General features: G+C 37.0%; 2 protein-coding genes across 2 annotated transcripts; one reads left to right on the forward strand and one right to left on the reverse strand.

Moving 5' to 3' along the window:
* Window positions 1–7,731: 7,731 nt before the first annotated feature.
* Window positions 7,732–9,053, reverse strand: LOC137946672 (peroxidase 43-like). Its single transcript, XM_068792996.1, has 4 exons — window positions 8,823–9,053; window positions 8,542–8,721; window positions 8,253–8,415; window positions 7,732–8,161 (listed from the first exon to the last, which is right to left on the reverse strand). Exons 1-4 carry the CDS (start codon window positions 9,051–9,053, stop codon window positions 7,740–7,742), a joined length of 996 nt encoding a protein of 331 aa, XP_068649097.1. The 3' UTR covers window positions 7,732–7,739.
* A 6,524-nt stretch (window positions 9,054–15,577) lies between these two features.
* LOC137946673 (agamous-like MADS-box protein AGL80) lies at window positions 15,578–16,697 on the forward strand. The gene is made up of 3 exons (XM_068792997.1): window positions 15,578–15,616; window positions 15,664–15,727; window positions 15,925–16,697. The coding sequence occupies exons 1-3, from the start codon at window positions 15,578–15,580 to the stop codon at window positions 16,695–16,697; spliced, it is 876 nt and encodes a 291-aa protein (XP_068649098.1).
* Window positions 16,698–16,970: the final 273 nt, after the last annotated feature.

Raw genomic sequence — 16,970 nt, forward strand, 5'->3', positions numbered from 1 at the left:
AGAGGAACTCTAGCTCCTGTACGAGAGGAGAGAAGAAACCAAAGGAGATAAAGAAGAGGAAAAGAGAGAGGGGTATATGGATGAATTTGAGCTAAGAGAAAGATACTTGAATGTTCTACCCCATGCCTTGAGGTTGTATTTATAGTTGTGGAAATGTGTTTACAATAACTATAATGCTCTTAGGGCTACATGCTTCAAAAGAAAAAATACATGAGAGGATATACACCAGCTTTTATAATTACAATTCTATGTCATTTGTATGAAATTTGTCCTTATTTACTAGCCATGCCACCCCTACACACATCAGTGTCTTTTAACATGAAGAGTTGATTGAAGCAGCTGAAGCAAGGGGAGCAAGAGTGGCAGGCACAAAAAGAAATTCCGTATATCTAACAACTATTGATATAGATAGTAATGGCCCAAATTAGAAAGATGGCTTCTCGAATTGATGGACAAAAGGAGGTAGTGGCTCACAAGATCTAATTTTGTAGGGTTTTTCATGCATTTTTAGGTATTTTTATGCACATTGCCAAAAAAATTTGAGTCAGTGAACTTTTTATATCAATGAATTTGTGTCACATTTTCTATTACTTAATTGTATATTTTACGATGTTAAAATTTTTAAAGAGAGAAACAAAAAAAATATAAAAATAATTAAATAAGATTATATAAAAATTAATAAAATTCAAAATTCTACCAATGAAAAGTTTGTCATACGAAACCAAATCACGATGACTAACAAAATATTTGTTATTGGATACATCTTCTGTAAGCAAATTCTATTTCTTTATTAGAACATTTCTTCCCAATTTTCATTGTCTAAAAGTATTCTTCCCTTGACGACTTGTGGTCAAGAACGGTTTTGCATATGTGAGAGTCTAAAAATATTCTGCCCTTGATGAGATAATATTGTGGTCAAGAAAAATTTTACATATGTGAGAGAGAAGGGGTAATCCTATTCCAACGACCTTTTGGTCTGTTTTTACTTATCCTTCAATAATTTTTGAAGGACAAGTCTCCAAGGAGATATACCTTTACAGGATATGGAGGAGCATTAATGCTCTTTTATCTGTTTCTAGAATTGGCCCAATCTATTAATTAATGGTAATCAAGAAAGATTGGTAAAGCAATCTAGCATTCAGAATTGCCTTAGAGAGTTAGATGCCATTCCTGTTAACCGTTTTTATGAGAAACGATTTTCTCATTAACGTGGTCTCAAACTTCTGGCAGTTGCAACTTCCGACAGTTGCAACTCCCTCGGTAACACGAAGCCATGAATAACCTTGATGGGAGGTTGGCTTTAGTTAATGGTGTTCGGTCCCCTGTCTCGTCACGCAAGCTCCTTCAGTTGAGCCATCGCCATGAGTGCTCAGAGATTGGAAGCGCCGAACAGAGAATAGAATTTGAAGCGTATGGAGGGAGGTATGATTTGGCTTCCATTTAATTTATATGATGAATTTCATGTTGTTATTAGAAATTCATGTTTAAGGCTTACAGTTGGTATCAGAGCAGACCTCTGATCTAGCGTTTCGGTTCCATTTGAGCTTAAATTTAAAAGCACTGTTTTTGTTTTTTAAACAAATTCTATGCGGTCTCTGTATGCTCCCCGTTTTCGGGAACCGGGGCTCTAGCATCGGCGACAACCAGAGTCGAGCATGACGCCGGCACCTGCGACCATTCTGCACGATTTGTCGGTGTTGACATTTTATAAAAACATATGGTGCCGATAGTCTCTATCCGCTCTCGGTGCGGGACTGTCGGCGGCTCTCTCGTGATGCCTTAGAGCGTCGGAGCTGTAGCGCCGACACCGGTGACCATTTCGACAGGTTTGCTGGCGTCGACGACTTGAAAGAACGCCGACAAACATTTTTCTGCGCGCGGCTGGAGGTTGAAGACGACCTCCAGCGCGCAGAATCATGTAAATTAAAATCATAAGGTATTTTTGTAAATACTGGACGAGTTGGCTCAGGATGAGTCTTCTGCGACACGCCATTCCAACTCGGCAACCGCAACTCAGGTCGGGTTGACTCGATGAAAAAAAAAACAACGTCGAGTCGACTCGGACAAGTTGAGTTGGCTCGTCGTTCCTGGACCGAGCCGACTCGGTAGTTGTTATTGATTTTGCGCCAGCGGGATTCGAACCCCCGCGGTGGCATATTCATTTGCGCCAGTGACCATTAGGCCACTGGCTGTCAACTGTTATGTATATAGGAAATTTTAGATTTATTTCCTGTTACAGTTTTTATGCATTTTTTGGCATATATGTAAATGCATGAAATTAAAGTTATGCATAATATTATAGTTTTTAATTATGCATATCTGATGAGAATATTTTGTGCATAATGATAACATGTTAGTGTAAGTTACAATTATGCAATTCATGCTATTCTCATACATTTATGAGATTTAATGTCTAGTGATCCATATAATTTTTATTAATTAGAGAATAGCCACAACATCTTTAACTTAATAAAAATTATATATTATGATTAGGATCACATAAAGAATATTAGACATTAATTATAACTAATTTTACTTGATATAATAAATTTTATGCCACAAGAATTTTTTTTATATTTGAGTTTATTAGTTAGGATAAAATATCAAGTTATTCATAATTTACCCACAAGGATTATAAATTCATAAATAATTTGATAGTTTTATTATAAAGAAAAAGTAGAAATTAATTATAATTAATTATACTTAATATTATAAATTTTATCCCACAGGAACTTTTATTATATTTGAGTATATTAATTAGGATAAAATATCAAATTATTCATAATTTTCCCACAGGAATTATGAATTCATAAATAATTTGATAGTTTTATCATCAAGTTTACTCATAAAGAATATTGAATCTGCTTGAATTAAAAAACATTTAGCCCACATGCAATGTTTTTTATGTCAATTGATTTTATTTTTAAGCATGATTTACATTGGTAAAGCATGATATTTTATTCAAGCCTCAATTTTAACATCAACATGTAATTTGTAATTTTATGCAGTTGTACAACCTGCACATTTCTCTGATATTCGTTGTGATATCCCTGATCTTAAGGGAGATAACTATAAGGTCTGGAAAGAGAGAATACTTCTTCATTTAGGGTGGATGGACATAGATTATGCTATTAGGAAAGACGAACCACCCGTAATTATTGATACTAGCACTGCAGCTGAAATTATACTTTATGAACGATGGGAGCGATCTAATCGCCTCAGTGTAATGTTCATTATGACTAAAATTGCTGTTGGTATTCGTGGATCTGTTGAGCAGTATGACAATGTCAAAGACTTGTTGAAAGTCATTGATGCTCAATTTATCACTTCAGATAAGGCATTAGCAAGCACCCTAATCATGAAGTTCTCAACCCTAAAGCACACCAGTATGAGAGGTGTGCGTGAGCACATCATGCAAATGAGGGATATTGGGCTCAATTAAAAAATCTTGTGGTTGATATGTCAGAATCTTTCGTGGTGCATTACATCCTGAATTCCCTTCTGCACCAATATGGACCCTTCAAAATCTCGTATAACACACAGAAAGGTAAATGGTTAGTTAATGAACTTTTGACCATGTGTGTTCAAGAGGAAGGGAGTCTGGTAATGGAATAAGGAGAAAGTGTCATGATGACAACACATGGAAAGGGCAAGTATCAAGCCAAACAAAAAGGGAAGGGTAAAATACCCCCTCAAGCTGGTATTAAGAAAGATTCCAAGTGTTTCTTCTGTAAAAAGAAGGGACACATGAAGAAGGAATGCGCCAAGTTTCAGAAATGGTTTGCTGACAAAGGTACACCAACCTCATTTGTTTCTTATGAATCTAATATGGTTAATGTCAATAATTACACTTGGTGGATTGATTCTGGATCAACAATCCACATCTCGAATTCCTTGTAGGGTTTGCAAAACCTAAGGAAACCAGTGGGAAGTGAGCGTCAAATATTCTTAGGAGATCAGATGAGCTCACATGTGGAAGCTATAGGAACTTGCTATTTAACTTTAAGTAGTGGCTTTGTTTTAAAATTAGAAAAGACCTTTTATGTTCCAAGTTTCTCTAGCAGTTTCAAGGCTTGTACCTTATGGATATTCTTTTAACTTTTTATTCTCATCCTTCAGTTTATATTATAAGTCTGATTGTGTTGGGAATGGTACATTGTTTGATGGTCTTTATAGCATTATTTTACAAAACAATGCCACTTATGGTTCAATGCATGTTCACACTGGTCATAAAAGAGGTGTTATTAATAAGGATTCCTCTACATTATGGCACCGGAGATTAGGTCATATCTCCATATATAGAATTAAAAGATTAGTGAATAAAGGGGTACTTAATACTTGGATTTTACTGATTTTGAGACTTGTGTAGACTGCATTAAGGGAAAGCAGACTAACAAGTCAAAGAAAGGTGCCAATAGGAGTTCAACCATATTAGAGATCATACATACTGATATATGTAGTCCAGACATGGACTCACATGGTCAGAAATACTTCATCTCTTTTATAGATGATTCATCACGATACATGTATCTCTACATGCTTTATAACAAGTATGAAGCATTAGATGCCTTTAAGATCTTTAAGGCTGAAGTAGAGACACAATGCTGTAAGCAAATTAAGATCGTGAGATCAGATAGAGGTGGAGATACTCTGGTAGATACACAGAGAATGGACAAGCACCTGGGCCATTTGCAAAGTTTCTTCAAGAACATGGGATTGTTGCCCAATATACCATGCATGGTTCTCCGGACCAAAATGGTGCAGCAGAAAGAAGAAACCGAATATTATTAGGCATGGTGCGTAGTATGCTTAGCAACTCCAATCTTCCTAGATCCTTGTGGCCTGAAGCACTTAAGACGACAATGTATATATTAAACCAAGTTCCAACCAAGGCTGTTCCAAAAACGCCATTTGAATTATGGCAAGGTTGGAAATGAGTTTGCGACATATGTGCGTTTGGGGATGCCCGTCTGAAGTGAGAATTTATAATCCACAAGAGAAGAAGTTGGACCCAAGGACCATTTGTGGGTATTTTATTGGATATGCTAAAAGGTCTAAAGGTTACAGATTTTACTGTCTATCTCACAACACTAGGATTGTGGAATCAAGAAATGCAAAATTTCTTGAAAATGACTTGATCAGTGAGAGGAATCCAACTCGGAGCATAGTTTTTGAGAAGGATTATTCAGAATTTCAACCTTCCACCTCAAGTGATAGATTGATTATTGTTCATAGCACCCCTCAAGTACAAACTGGTGTTGAATAACCAATCATTGAAGTTTCACAAATTGCTGACAACATTCCAGTAGATTAGGTACTTCAAGAGTTGCCAAGCACTTTTGAACAACTAGTTGAACCACTTACTTCTCAGGAAAATGATGGTTCTACATTAAGAAGATCTACTAGACTTAGGAGATCAACAATTCCTGATGATTATATTGTGTATCTGCAAGAATCTGACATTGGAACTGCCAACGATCCCATGTATTTTTCAGAAGCCATGAGTTGCAAAGAATCAAAATTATGGTACAATGCCATGAAGGAAGAGATGAATTCTATGAAGAGTAATGACGTCTGGGATCTTGTTGAGTTGCCTAGTGGATTTAAAGCCATCGGATGTAAATGGGTCTTTAAAACAAAGAAAGACTTATTTAGCAACATTGAGCGATACAAGGCAAGACTCGTTGCTAAGGGATTCACTCAGAAAGAAGGAATTGATTACAAAGAAACTTTTTTCTCCTGTATCTAAGAAAGATTCCTTGCGCATTATTTTGGCATTAGTAGCCCATTTTGAGTTAGAGTTGCAACAAATGGATGTGAAAACGGTATTTCTTAATGGAGATCTAGAGGAGGAGGTTTACATGAAACAACCTAAAGGATTCCTCTCTAGTGATGGTGACCAATTGGTTTGCAAGCTAAAAAAGTCAATATATGGATTAAAACAAGCATCCTGCCAATGGTATTTGAAATTCCATAATGTAATTTCTTCATTCGGGTTTGTAGAAAACATTATAGAACAATGTATATATCGGAAGGTCAGTGGGAGTAAAATCTGTTTTCTTGTTTTATATGTGGATGATATTTTGTTAGCAACTAATGATAAGGGTTTTCTACATGAGGTGAAACAATTTCTCTCTAACAATTTTGATATGAAGGATATGGGTGAGGCATCTTATGTCAATGGCATTAAGATTCATAGAGACAAATTTTGAGGTATCTTAGGTCTGTCTCAGGAAACCTGTATTAATATAGTGTTAGAGAGATTTCAGATGAAGAGTTGTTCACCAAGTGTAGCTCCCAGTGTGAAGGGTAATAGGTTTAATTTGAACCAATGCCCAAAGAACGACCCTGAAAGGGAACAAATGAAGGACATTCCATATACTTCTGTTGTCGAAAGCCTAATGTATGTTCAAGTCTGTACTAGACATGATATTGCATTTGCTGTTGGGATGTTGGGGCGATATCAGAGTAATCCCGGGTTAGACCACTGGAGAGTTGCAAAGAAAGTAATGAGGTACCTTCAAGGAACCAAAGACTACATGTTGATGTATAGGCGGATGGACAATTTAGAAGTCATTGGTTACTCAGATTCTGACTTTGCTGGTCGTATTGATTCCCGCAAATCAACATCAGGATACATTTTCTTGATGGCCAGTGGAGCAATATCATGGAGGAGTGCCAAATAGACTTTGACCGCCACGTCAACTATGGAAACCGAGTTAGTTTCCTATTTTGAGGCTACTTCACATGGTGTATGGCTTAAGAGTTTAATTTCTGGGCTTAGAATTATAGATTCTATCTCTAGGCCATTAAGAATATATTGCGATAATTCAGTTGCTGTTTTTATGGCCAAAAACAACAAAAGTGGAAGTCGAATTAAACACATCGACATAAAGTATTTGGCCATAAGAGAACGTGTTAAAGAAAAGAAAGTGGTTATTGAGCACGTTAGTACTGACTTAATGATCGCAGATCCTTTGACTAAGGGCATGCCACCGTTTAAATTCAAGGATCATGTTGTCAATATGGGACTTGGTTCCATTATGTAAATTTTTCATTGTACAAACAATGTTATTTCAGTGAAATTTTTAATTAATATGATGTTTTTTCTCATATTTATGTGCACTTTAATTTTGAGAAAATTCATCTGTGTTGGACCAAGAGTAAACATAGGGTTTATTCATAAAGTATAAGTAATACATACATAGTAATACATGGAAGATAATACTTGTCATTAGAGGACCTATCGCCATGATTCATGTATTTATTACTTAAATTCAGATTATCGATGGGTTTAAGATTATATTAGAAGTTTGGACCAAGTGGGAGAATGTTAACCGTTTTTATGAGAAACGGTTGTCTCATTAACGTGGTCTCAAACTTCTGGCAGTTGCAACTCCCTCGGTAACACAAAGCCATGAATAACCTTGATGGGAGGTTGGCTTTAGGTAATGGTGTTTGGTCTCCTGTCTCGTCACTCAAGCCCCTTCAGTTGAACTATCGCCGTGAGTGCTCAGAGATCAGAAGCGCCGAACAGAGAACGGAGTTTGAAGCGTATAGAAGGAGGTATGATTTAGCTTCCGTTTAATTTATATGATGAATTTCATGTTGTTATTAGAAATTCATGTTTAAGGCTTACAATTCCAGCTGTGACAAAATTAACCTCTGTAAGCTCAGTTCTATAGAAGTTAATATACAGTATTCATCTGCACTAAAAAAAGCACTTGTTCATGTAATAATCAATTAAACTGGGAACAAACCCGCCTTATCTCTCCCCTGGAACCAGTTTTCACACCAATCTGACCCATTTTCACAATTGATTCAGTGAAATCTGATTCAAAAAATGGCCTAAATACCTCACTTACAAATCCCATGTAGGAATCAACCACTGTTCTTGTCGATTCATCATCGTAAAGCTTAGCATCTGTTTCAATTACTCCAAATCCATCTCTGATGTTTCGTAGGATACTATCATCAAAGCTGAACTCACTTTCCCGATCGAGGGCTAACCGGACATTGACGTTACCGTTTTTAGGACACCTTGCCATGAGTTCCGGTAGGAATTCCGGGTTGATCGATGGATCGGAACCACTGCCTGCGGTGAAGTCGTACAGTCTTCTCTGTAGGAAGAAGCATGCAGTGGTTCCAATGGTATGTGCAGCTGAAAGTTGAAGTTTTCGTCACATAATTACGCTAAATGGATTGTGTTCTATGAATTTTATAGTGTAAATGGAGTTTAGTTGTACGAGTACCACTGAGAAGAACTAAATCTTTCTCGGAAAGCCCTTTCTGAAAGAATTTGGCCTTGATCTGTTGGATTGAGTCCTCCACCTCCGGCATGTTATCGGCGTCTGAAAAGTTAGAAATCCGGCCGTCTCGTCTACCAGTCGGAACCTGGTAACTTGGTCCATTGCTCTGCAACCACTAGCAGGAGGTAATTGCGTTATAACAGTAAATTTCCAATCTGGTTTCACTTTTAGATTCAAATTTATCGATTGCAAAAATGTAAAGAAAGACTATTTTACTTCCTGGAGCATGTACCAGAACAATGGAGTCTCGAGCGGCTAATGCTACAATGTCTGCGCAGGAGACGGTACCAGGACACTCGGTTTCCAATTGGGTCTTTGCATTCTCGATCATTTGGAATCCGCGTAGTCCTGCATGATTCGGTGATTCCATCTCGGCCAGCGGCCTTCTGATGAGTACCGATCCATCACAACCCTGATCAACATCAGAAATTTACAAAAAAATATTAAACAAATTTATGAAGTCTTTGATAAGCAATATACAGAGAGCAAGCGAGAGAAAGAGAGATCAGAGACCCTGACGAAGCAGTCATGGTAATGCAACCTCAGCAGCGCTGCTGCAAAGGTGGGATCCCTTTTAACAGCTTCAGAGACGACAGAACTGATGATGTCCTCCGCATTTGGACACGTAGAAGAGTAGAATCCCACCATGAGCTGCCCACCTGCAACGCCCAAAAGACTGCTAACTAGAGCGGAAACAAAAGTGAGAGACCAGGCAGTTGTCAGAACAAACTTCGTAGACGCCATGAGGAAGAAAGAAGGAAGCGTTGCAGAGGAAGAATAAAGGTGTCGGCGTTTAATATAGCTTCAGTAGTGACAGGAGAAAAGAGGATTGAAAAGCTTCAACTAACAAAGTACATGATGTGTGGCTTTTTTCTTCATCTCTATCTCGTACAGAAAGAAGATGGAGACAGATAGCTGAACAGGACTGCCACCTTGCTCGAATTTAAGTTCATCCATGTGATCTGTACGTGAAAGCCACAACTTCCTATCTTTGGTTCTACTAAAATTTGCAGTCTCGGGTACCCAAAACAATCAGAGTTATGGTTTGTTTTTAAAAGTTTTTTCCTATCCGCGTGATTCTTCCCTTTGCTCACTTGGTTTTCGGTTTCTTGGGTTCTCATTTTTCATTCAAGATTCCTTACCCGTTGTCGTCCCAATAAAGAAAGAAGAAAGGACAACTGAAATTGCTGCGACAGTGATGCAATTTGGAAGATACAATTTGTATACCGCTTTTTACTCTTTTGGAGTGGATTGAATAAAATACAGGATAACCTCCGCCATACAGTCACGAACACATATTGGAACTGGCTGCATGTCAGAAACGCAAACATGATAATTGTTTTCTTGATTGAATCTGCTGGATGTGAACCATTGGGTGGATTTTTGATAGAAATTTATGGAATTAAGAATGGATTTAAACCCTGTACTGAAGGATGCACATTATAGGAGTCAAACCATTGGGTGGATTTTTGACCCCATTTGGGTGAAAAAAGAAAAAGAAAAAGGATGTGAACCTGAGTTAAAGAAAGTTTTGGTACAAATGATGGATTTGAACCTTGTAGCAAGTAAAAGTCTAAGCAATGGAACTAAGGGGTGGATTCGATTGCAAAATCATACTATTGGAAGGAATAGATCCGAATCCTTGGCACTCGATTCAACTTACTGCACAAATTCAAAACAACTTTACCAACTTATAATGGCTAGTTATATATATCAACTCAGCCCAAACTTCAAGACATGCTTGCTCACATGAATTTCTAAGCTCCCAAGTGCTCCCAAGTGTTTTATCAAAATGCTAGTGCCGTTAAGAGTCAAGACGTATTTTTTTGGTAGAATTTCACATTGAAACCTATGTATTTATAAACATCGATTTTAAGATCTGCTGGTATATCTTAGGATTGGGGTAATCAATTTTTATTCTGGATTGTCATATTTGTTAAGCAATCCAAACCTACACAAGAGAACATCTACATACAAAGACATGCAAAAGAAGATACAATTACGGAAGGGAACATCTATATGCAAAGATATATAAAGAAGGATACATCTACTATGCAAAATCATGTAAAGGTGGCAGAGGAAAGCATGACAAAGGAGGCAATGTCACCATGCAAGACCATGCAAAGGTGACGTCCACCTCACCCATGCATGAATCTAGAAGACTCCTCTCCTACAATCACTTGAGGGCCCCACTAAAACCTTTTAAAGCTATTCAAGATCTCCTACAAATCATGCACAATCTACCCAAATTAATAAAAAATACTCCCAAATCACTCAATCAAAGGGAGAGAATCAAGGCCAAATCAACCACTTAAGAGGAGAAAATCAAGATCCAAGAATCATGGGAGATGAAATGAAAGAACAACACATTGATTGAAGGAAGATCAAATTGATTTGTATAAAAATGTCAAGACACCTAGAGGACACCACACATGAGGACATGAGTGGTCTTTTTATTAGTTTTGAAAAACTAAATAAACCAATGTAAACTCTCCTCAGTCATTTAATTCAAGTCATTCAAAATTCCGTCCACTTTGCTCCCTCTCTTGGTGTTGGTTTCGAGTGCTTTCAAACACTTCCCATTTATTCATTCATGGGAGTCTAAAGTTTCTCACAGTATCAGAATAAGTACTCATACTTTATTATCATAAGATCCTAAATTTGTTTCCTCTCCTCTTCTCTCTCACACTCTCCCTCACTCGTTCTTCTTCTCTCTTACAACTTCACTCTCATTTTTTCTCTCTTTCTCCTTCTTGTGTGATTAACTACTTTATTATCATAGGATCCTAAATCTAACAAGAGAGTATTCCTAAACTTTTTTTTAGTACAATAGTGAATATGGAGCTTTATGTCATACAATGCATGTATACATGTTTAGGAATATCATAAACATCTTTTTAAACATGTTAGAGGTCTTAGACAAGATCATTCCCATGCTGTTAAAGTCAACTTGGTTGAACTGGCACTGGAATGATTGATCGGCATGTGCATACGATCGATCTTTAAAAAATGTTCAAGCCAAAATTATAGAGTATGATCTATCAACCATAGTCTTTTGATCAATCATCCAGAACTTAGCCATTTCATGTTATAAAGTATTATTGATCATCCCATGTGGACAGATCAATCAATATTGTCAAGGCAATCATATTTTATATGGAATGATTGATAATCCCACATGATTCGTCGATTAGGAAAAATATTGCCAATGAAGGAAATAAAGCATGATCGATCATAGGAAGTTCACTAATCGATCATACTTGCATTGCACAACCAAAGGGAATTCCGATTGATCTAAAGGGAATTCTAATTAATCGATCATCCCCTCATAATGATCAATCAACATAACTTTTGAGGGCCAACAGTAATATATTGATCGATCAATAAGTCACATTCTGACATAAAAAGAGATGCTATGATTGATTAATCGATCAATCGCTTTACAATGAACGATTAATCAATATACTGATTTTTTGCAAACAGGAAAAAAATGACTAGTTTGGCTTGAAAAATTTATACCACCAAACCATACATAAAGAAGTTAATGAGTATTTATTGGCAAATCCTGTGAGTATTTACTCTCAATCTTGCAAAACTTCTCAAAAGAGCTCTATAGAAAAAGAGAGAGCCTTAACCTTGCAAAATCCTTTCCTCCTTCCATTCCTTTCCTTGCTTTACATTCTAGACAAGCTTCTCCACTCCATCTTGTACTATTAAAGAAGTGGAAGCATGGATCTCTCAAGGAGAAGGAGTTCTCCAAATAAAGGGTGTAAGTTTTCCTTTATTTTGTTTTCAATTTGTGAAAGGTTCATCTAGAACCTATGCAATCTATATTGAAAGAGCCAACTAGAGATCGAATCTAGCACCAATATCTCGGGGAGATTGTGATTGTAAATGCGTATATTGAGCAACACATGGCTTAAAGAGGGTCAAAATTTTTAGTATGTACATTCCAGCTATGAGAGCTTTAAAATAGTGGAATTTCCCAAGCAAGGGTTCTTGGGTAGTGAATGCCATTAGGAGAGCATCGATAAAAAAATTATTCTTGTGTTATGGTGCGTAAATGTTTATTTTCAATCGAAATTATGAATTTGCATAATATTTTATTTACACACCTTACATAGCTTTTAATTTGAAATACTCAATCCTCCCCCATCTTGAGAAGCTATCTAGGCCAACAATTGGTGTCAGAGCAGGATAAACGCTTAATTGAAATCAAAATCCACTTGATTTTAAAAAAAAGATTAAATGACATCTCAAGATAAATTGCTCATTCCCAAAGAAAAATCCACCAACCATCCTCCTTTGTTCAATGGAACAAACTATGGATATTGGAAGGTAAGAATTGAATTATTCCTTCAATCCATAGATTGGGACATATGGCATGTAACCAAGAATTGTCCTTTTGAGCTTCAAAAGCTTGAAAATATCATTCCAGTTGCAAAGGAATTCAATGAGCTGACTAGGGAAGATAAAGAGCGGCTCAATACAAACTATGAGGCAATAAACCTTTTGTTATGTGCCTGACCGAATCAGTTCAATAGGGTCTCCACATGTAAGACCTCCAAGGATATTTTGGAAATATTAGATGTCACACATGAAGGAACCACTAGAGTTAAAGACTCTAGAATTAGCTTGTTGATAGCCCAATACAATGAATTGAAAATGAAACTAGGCGAGTCAATAGCTGATATGAACTTTAGGTTCACTCATATAATTAATGAGTTGAATATCCTAGGAGAAGAGATTTCCTTGTATAGACAAAACAACAAGTTTCTCAAGGCACTTCCAAAGTCTTGGGACATGAGGAAGACCATTATTCATAATGCGAACTTTAGATCTATAAGCTCGAAAAAGCTACTAGGAATCCTTCTCACATATGAGATGGAACCTCAAGATGTTGAGAAAGACCAACTCTAGTGAAGAAAACTCTAATGAGATGTGTTTTATAACTAGACATCTTCGAAGAATTTATAGGAAAAAGAAGAATTTTAGAAAAGGCAACTCAAAATGACAAATTTTATAAGAAAGTTGATGTTTGTTTTGAGTGTGGGAAACCAGAAGATAGAAGGAACAATTGTCTAAACCTTGAAGGAAGAACCCCATCTACAAGCCAAGATCCAAAGAACAACAAGAAGAAGGTCTTGATATCATCTTGGGATGTCATGGATGAAGAGTCTAGCAACTTGAAAGAAGAAGAAAGCGGTTGGACTCTTGACAATTGTAGATAATGATGATGAGTCTACCACTTTCGAAGTGGTAAGTGACTCAAACTATGAAATTAAACTTGAATTACTTTTAGAAAAGTCTATTTATACTCTAAAAACATACAAAGAAAAAATTCAATGCTCAATTACATGGGATTGCAAAGCTCAAGGAAGAATTTGTCATATTGAAGGAGGCGAATGAAAGCTATATAGCAAATGCCTCAAGACAAAGTGTATTGATAGACAAGCTATCATGGGATAGACTTGCGTTTGAGAAGAAGAGTCTAGACTTAGAGCAACAACTCAAGCTTCTATCTCTCCAATTCACACCCAAGAGGAAAGTTGGGAAGAACAAGAAAAATAAAATCAAGAAGTGCTCTCCCATTCTTCATATTAGATGCCACTATTGGAATACGATGAGTCAATATGGCCACATGTGCAAACTTAGGAATGAAAATCGCATAAAAAAACTTGGGCACCAAAATCAATCGAATAAGTTCTGGTAACTCATCAAAACTTGGGCAAACAAATTTGGAAGCTCAGATCATTTAGAGCTTCAAAAATCATCCGAAAAGGACTCAACATAAAATGGATCTCTAGGGGTTAAATTTTTCATGATGTAGGTTTGTCTCTGAGCCAAGGCACCGAAAAATGTTTGGTTTTTGGATAGTGGTTGCTCGAGGCACATGATCGGGATAAGTACAAGTTCGTTGAACTCAATCCCAAAGATGGAGGTCGTGTAACTTTTGGAGACAATGACAAAGGTAACTTAAAAGGAATAGGTAAAATTGGTACCTCAACCTCTTTCATACCCGATGTGTATTATGTAGAAGGGTTGATGCATGACTTACTTAGCATTAGTCAGTTTTGTGATAAAGGAAATAATATTTTATTTGAAAAGGACAAATGCTTAATAAAGAACGAAAATGATGAACTAGTTCTAGAGGGACGTAGAAATAGGAATCTCTATGTAGTGAACATAGTTAATTTACCGTCAACTAGTGCCATTTGTTTGGGTGCAAAAATCAATGAATCTTGCTTATAGCATAAGAGACTAGGATATTATAATTAGGTTTATTATGATATGAAAATGAGGGCCTATTATGATATGAAAATCAGTGAACAAACTTCAACCAATAAAAAACCAAGTAATTAAATCATATATTAAAAAATTCTTAGCTTTCAGTGAAAACCTTTGGCAAAATAACCTTTTCTTGAACTTTTGGAAGGTTTAGAACCTTTAAATCACTATGGGAGCACTTGGGACCTTTTGAATTCGTATAGGAAAGGATGTCTCAATGCTTGGGATGACTCCTACTTTATGTTCTCCAATACAGGGGTTGACCTCTTTTTTATTTCAAAAGTTTTTGTAACTAGGGTCCGACTCCTTTTCTTTTATGCTTGCATTTTGGGGTCAATTCCTACGTTTGAAGCTGACTTCTTTCTTCTTTTTAGGACTCTCATGTTACTAGGATTAGACTCCTTTCGTCTGAGGAGTTGACTCCTATTGAGGGTTTGACTCCATTTTCAAAAATCCTTTCTTTTCTACAAAAGTTAACTCATAGGCCAATGTCACGTGGGTAAGTTTGTTACCATCAAAATTCACTAATTTAGGGCAATCGTGAACCTCAATTTCAACTTTTACACGAGGTATAAGAGTGCAACAAGACAACTTAGTTTGATATTCGTACATATAAGCTTTTTTTTGGAAAAATTATTTCTTTGGAAGTAGGAAGGTTTCATCCTAATGGAAATTTTTATTTACGAGGCAAAATAATAAATGTAAAGAGTTATTGATTAACCTCACATTGTAGATATTTTAATTTTCTAGCAAAATAAAACAATTTGATTAAACTTAATTTAAAGAAATTTCTCTATATAAAGATTGAATTTAAGTGGAAAGTGAAAATATAAAATGTTACCTCGAGGGAATCTATAGCTAGTAAGTTGAGGAATCTCATGCCTGTATAAACTAAGTATCGAGAAGGTCAGATCACCAAACTCTAAAGCACCCCGATCAATTTCAGCTTTATCCATTTTATTTTTAAAATTCTTGAAACTATGAAATTCAATTTATTCAACAGTAAGAAGGCTACAAAGGTAATCTTGTGAGAGTCAACCTCTTGACCCATTCTAAATGATCTAAGAAGAAAGCACTCCTCGTGAGGTTAACTGGTCTCTGCGCGTGCTTTCTGGACGAAGGAACAGCTTGTATAACTGAACTTTTATCTTTCCATTAACATAACAATGTATTTGGAGAGAGAGATTTTCTAGCCTAAAGAAAGTAGACCTCCATTTATTGTGCAATTAACTAGTCCAATGGCCACTCTAGAACACCTCCACGCCAGTTATTGGCACCTTTTCAAGATTAATGCTGATATTTATCTCCTCATGATTCCTTCTGGAAGGCACAGCCAAGCGACCTTTCAATCCATTCAAGACAAACCTCAAACGTGAAACTGCAGATCATCTGCCTCTTCCTGCCCCTCTCATGGCGCGCAAGAAGGTGAAGCTTGCTTGGATATTGAACGAGTCTGCGAGGAGGGCGACATGCAGGAAGAGGACGAAGGGTTTAATGAAGAAGGTGAGTGAACTGAGCATCCTCTGTGGGGTGGAGGTGGCTGTTGTATCCATCAGCCCCAACAACCCACAGCCTGATATCTGGCCGTCCGTCCCTGATGCCATCCGCACTTTGGAAAAGTTTAAGGCTCTTCCCGAGATGGAACAAAGCAAGAAGACCATGAACCTGGAAGAGTTTTTCAAGAAAAAGATAGAGAAACTCGACGAACAAGTAAAGAAGTTAGCGAATGGAAACCAAGAGATTCACCTGGATACCCTCTTGTATCAGAGTCTCGATGGGAAAAGCCTCGATGGTCTTAACAACCAAGAGCTTAGTGATTTGGCCAAGATGATCGACGACAAGGTCAATGCATTAGAGGAGAGGATCGATGATCTCAGAGCCAAGGAGACTCTTTTGGTTCTGCAGCCATCTGTTGAGGTAGGGATTGGAAGCAACAATAACAGTCGCAGGCTTCCTCCACTGGTCGAGTTCCTTAAAGAGCAGACTTGGTTCATGGAAGCCATGAACCCTGACGAACATGTTGGACCATCCAATGGCGCCGGTGCTGTGAAGCCCTTTGATGCTGAAGACTTCACTCATGGATTTTCAGGTGATATTTGAATCAGTAGAAAATCCCCCATGATCCAAATCTAGAATTGTCATCAATAAGCTTAAGGTCGGATGAATGATCTGAAAATAATACTCGTAAGGAACTGGGTGAGATTTGTAGAAACAAAAAAAAATAAATAAAAATCTAGAGGCTCCAAAATAGGAGGCTGAGATTGGTCCCCTAAAAGGGCATTCAAAATATGGGAGTGAAAGGGTTCCTCCCAAGAGACCCATGGCAACCACCTATCTAGAGGTTCTACATTTTTTTGTTTTTTGTTTTTTGTT

This window comes from Aristolochia californica, unplaced genomic scaffold (genome assembly GCF_029961685.1).
Source record: "Aristolochia californica isolate CCGP_79_NKW_82.1479 unplaced genomic scaffold, dmAriCali1.0.hap1 SCAF_12, whole genome shotgun sequence".
In the NCBI taxonomy this organism is placed as follows: domain Eukaryota; kingdom Viridiplantae; phylum Streptophyta; class Magnoliopsida; order Piperales; family Aristolochiaceae; genus Aristolochia; species Aristolochia californica.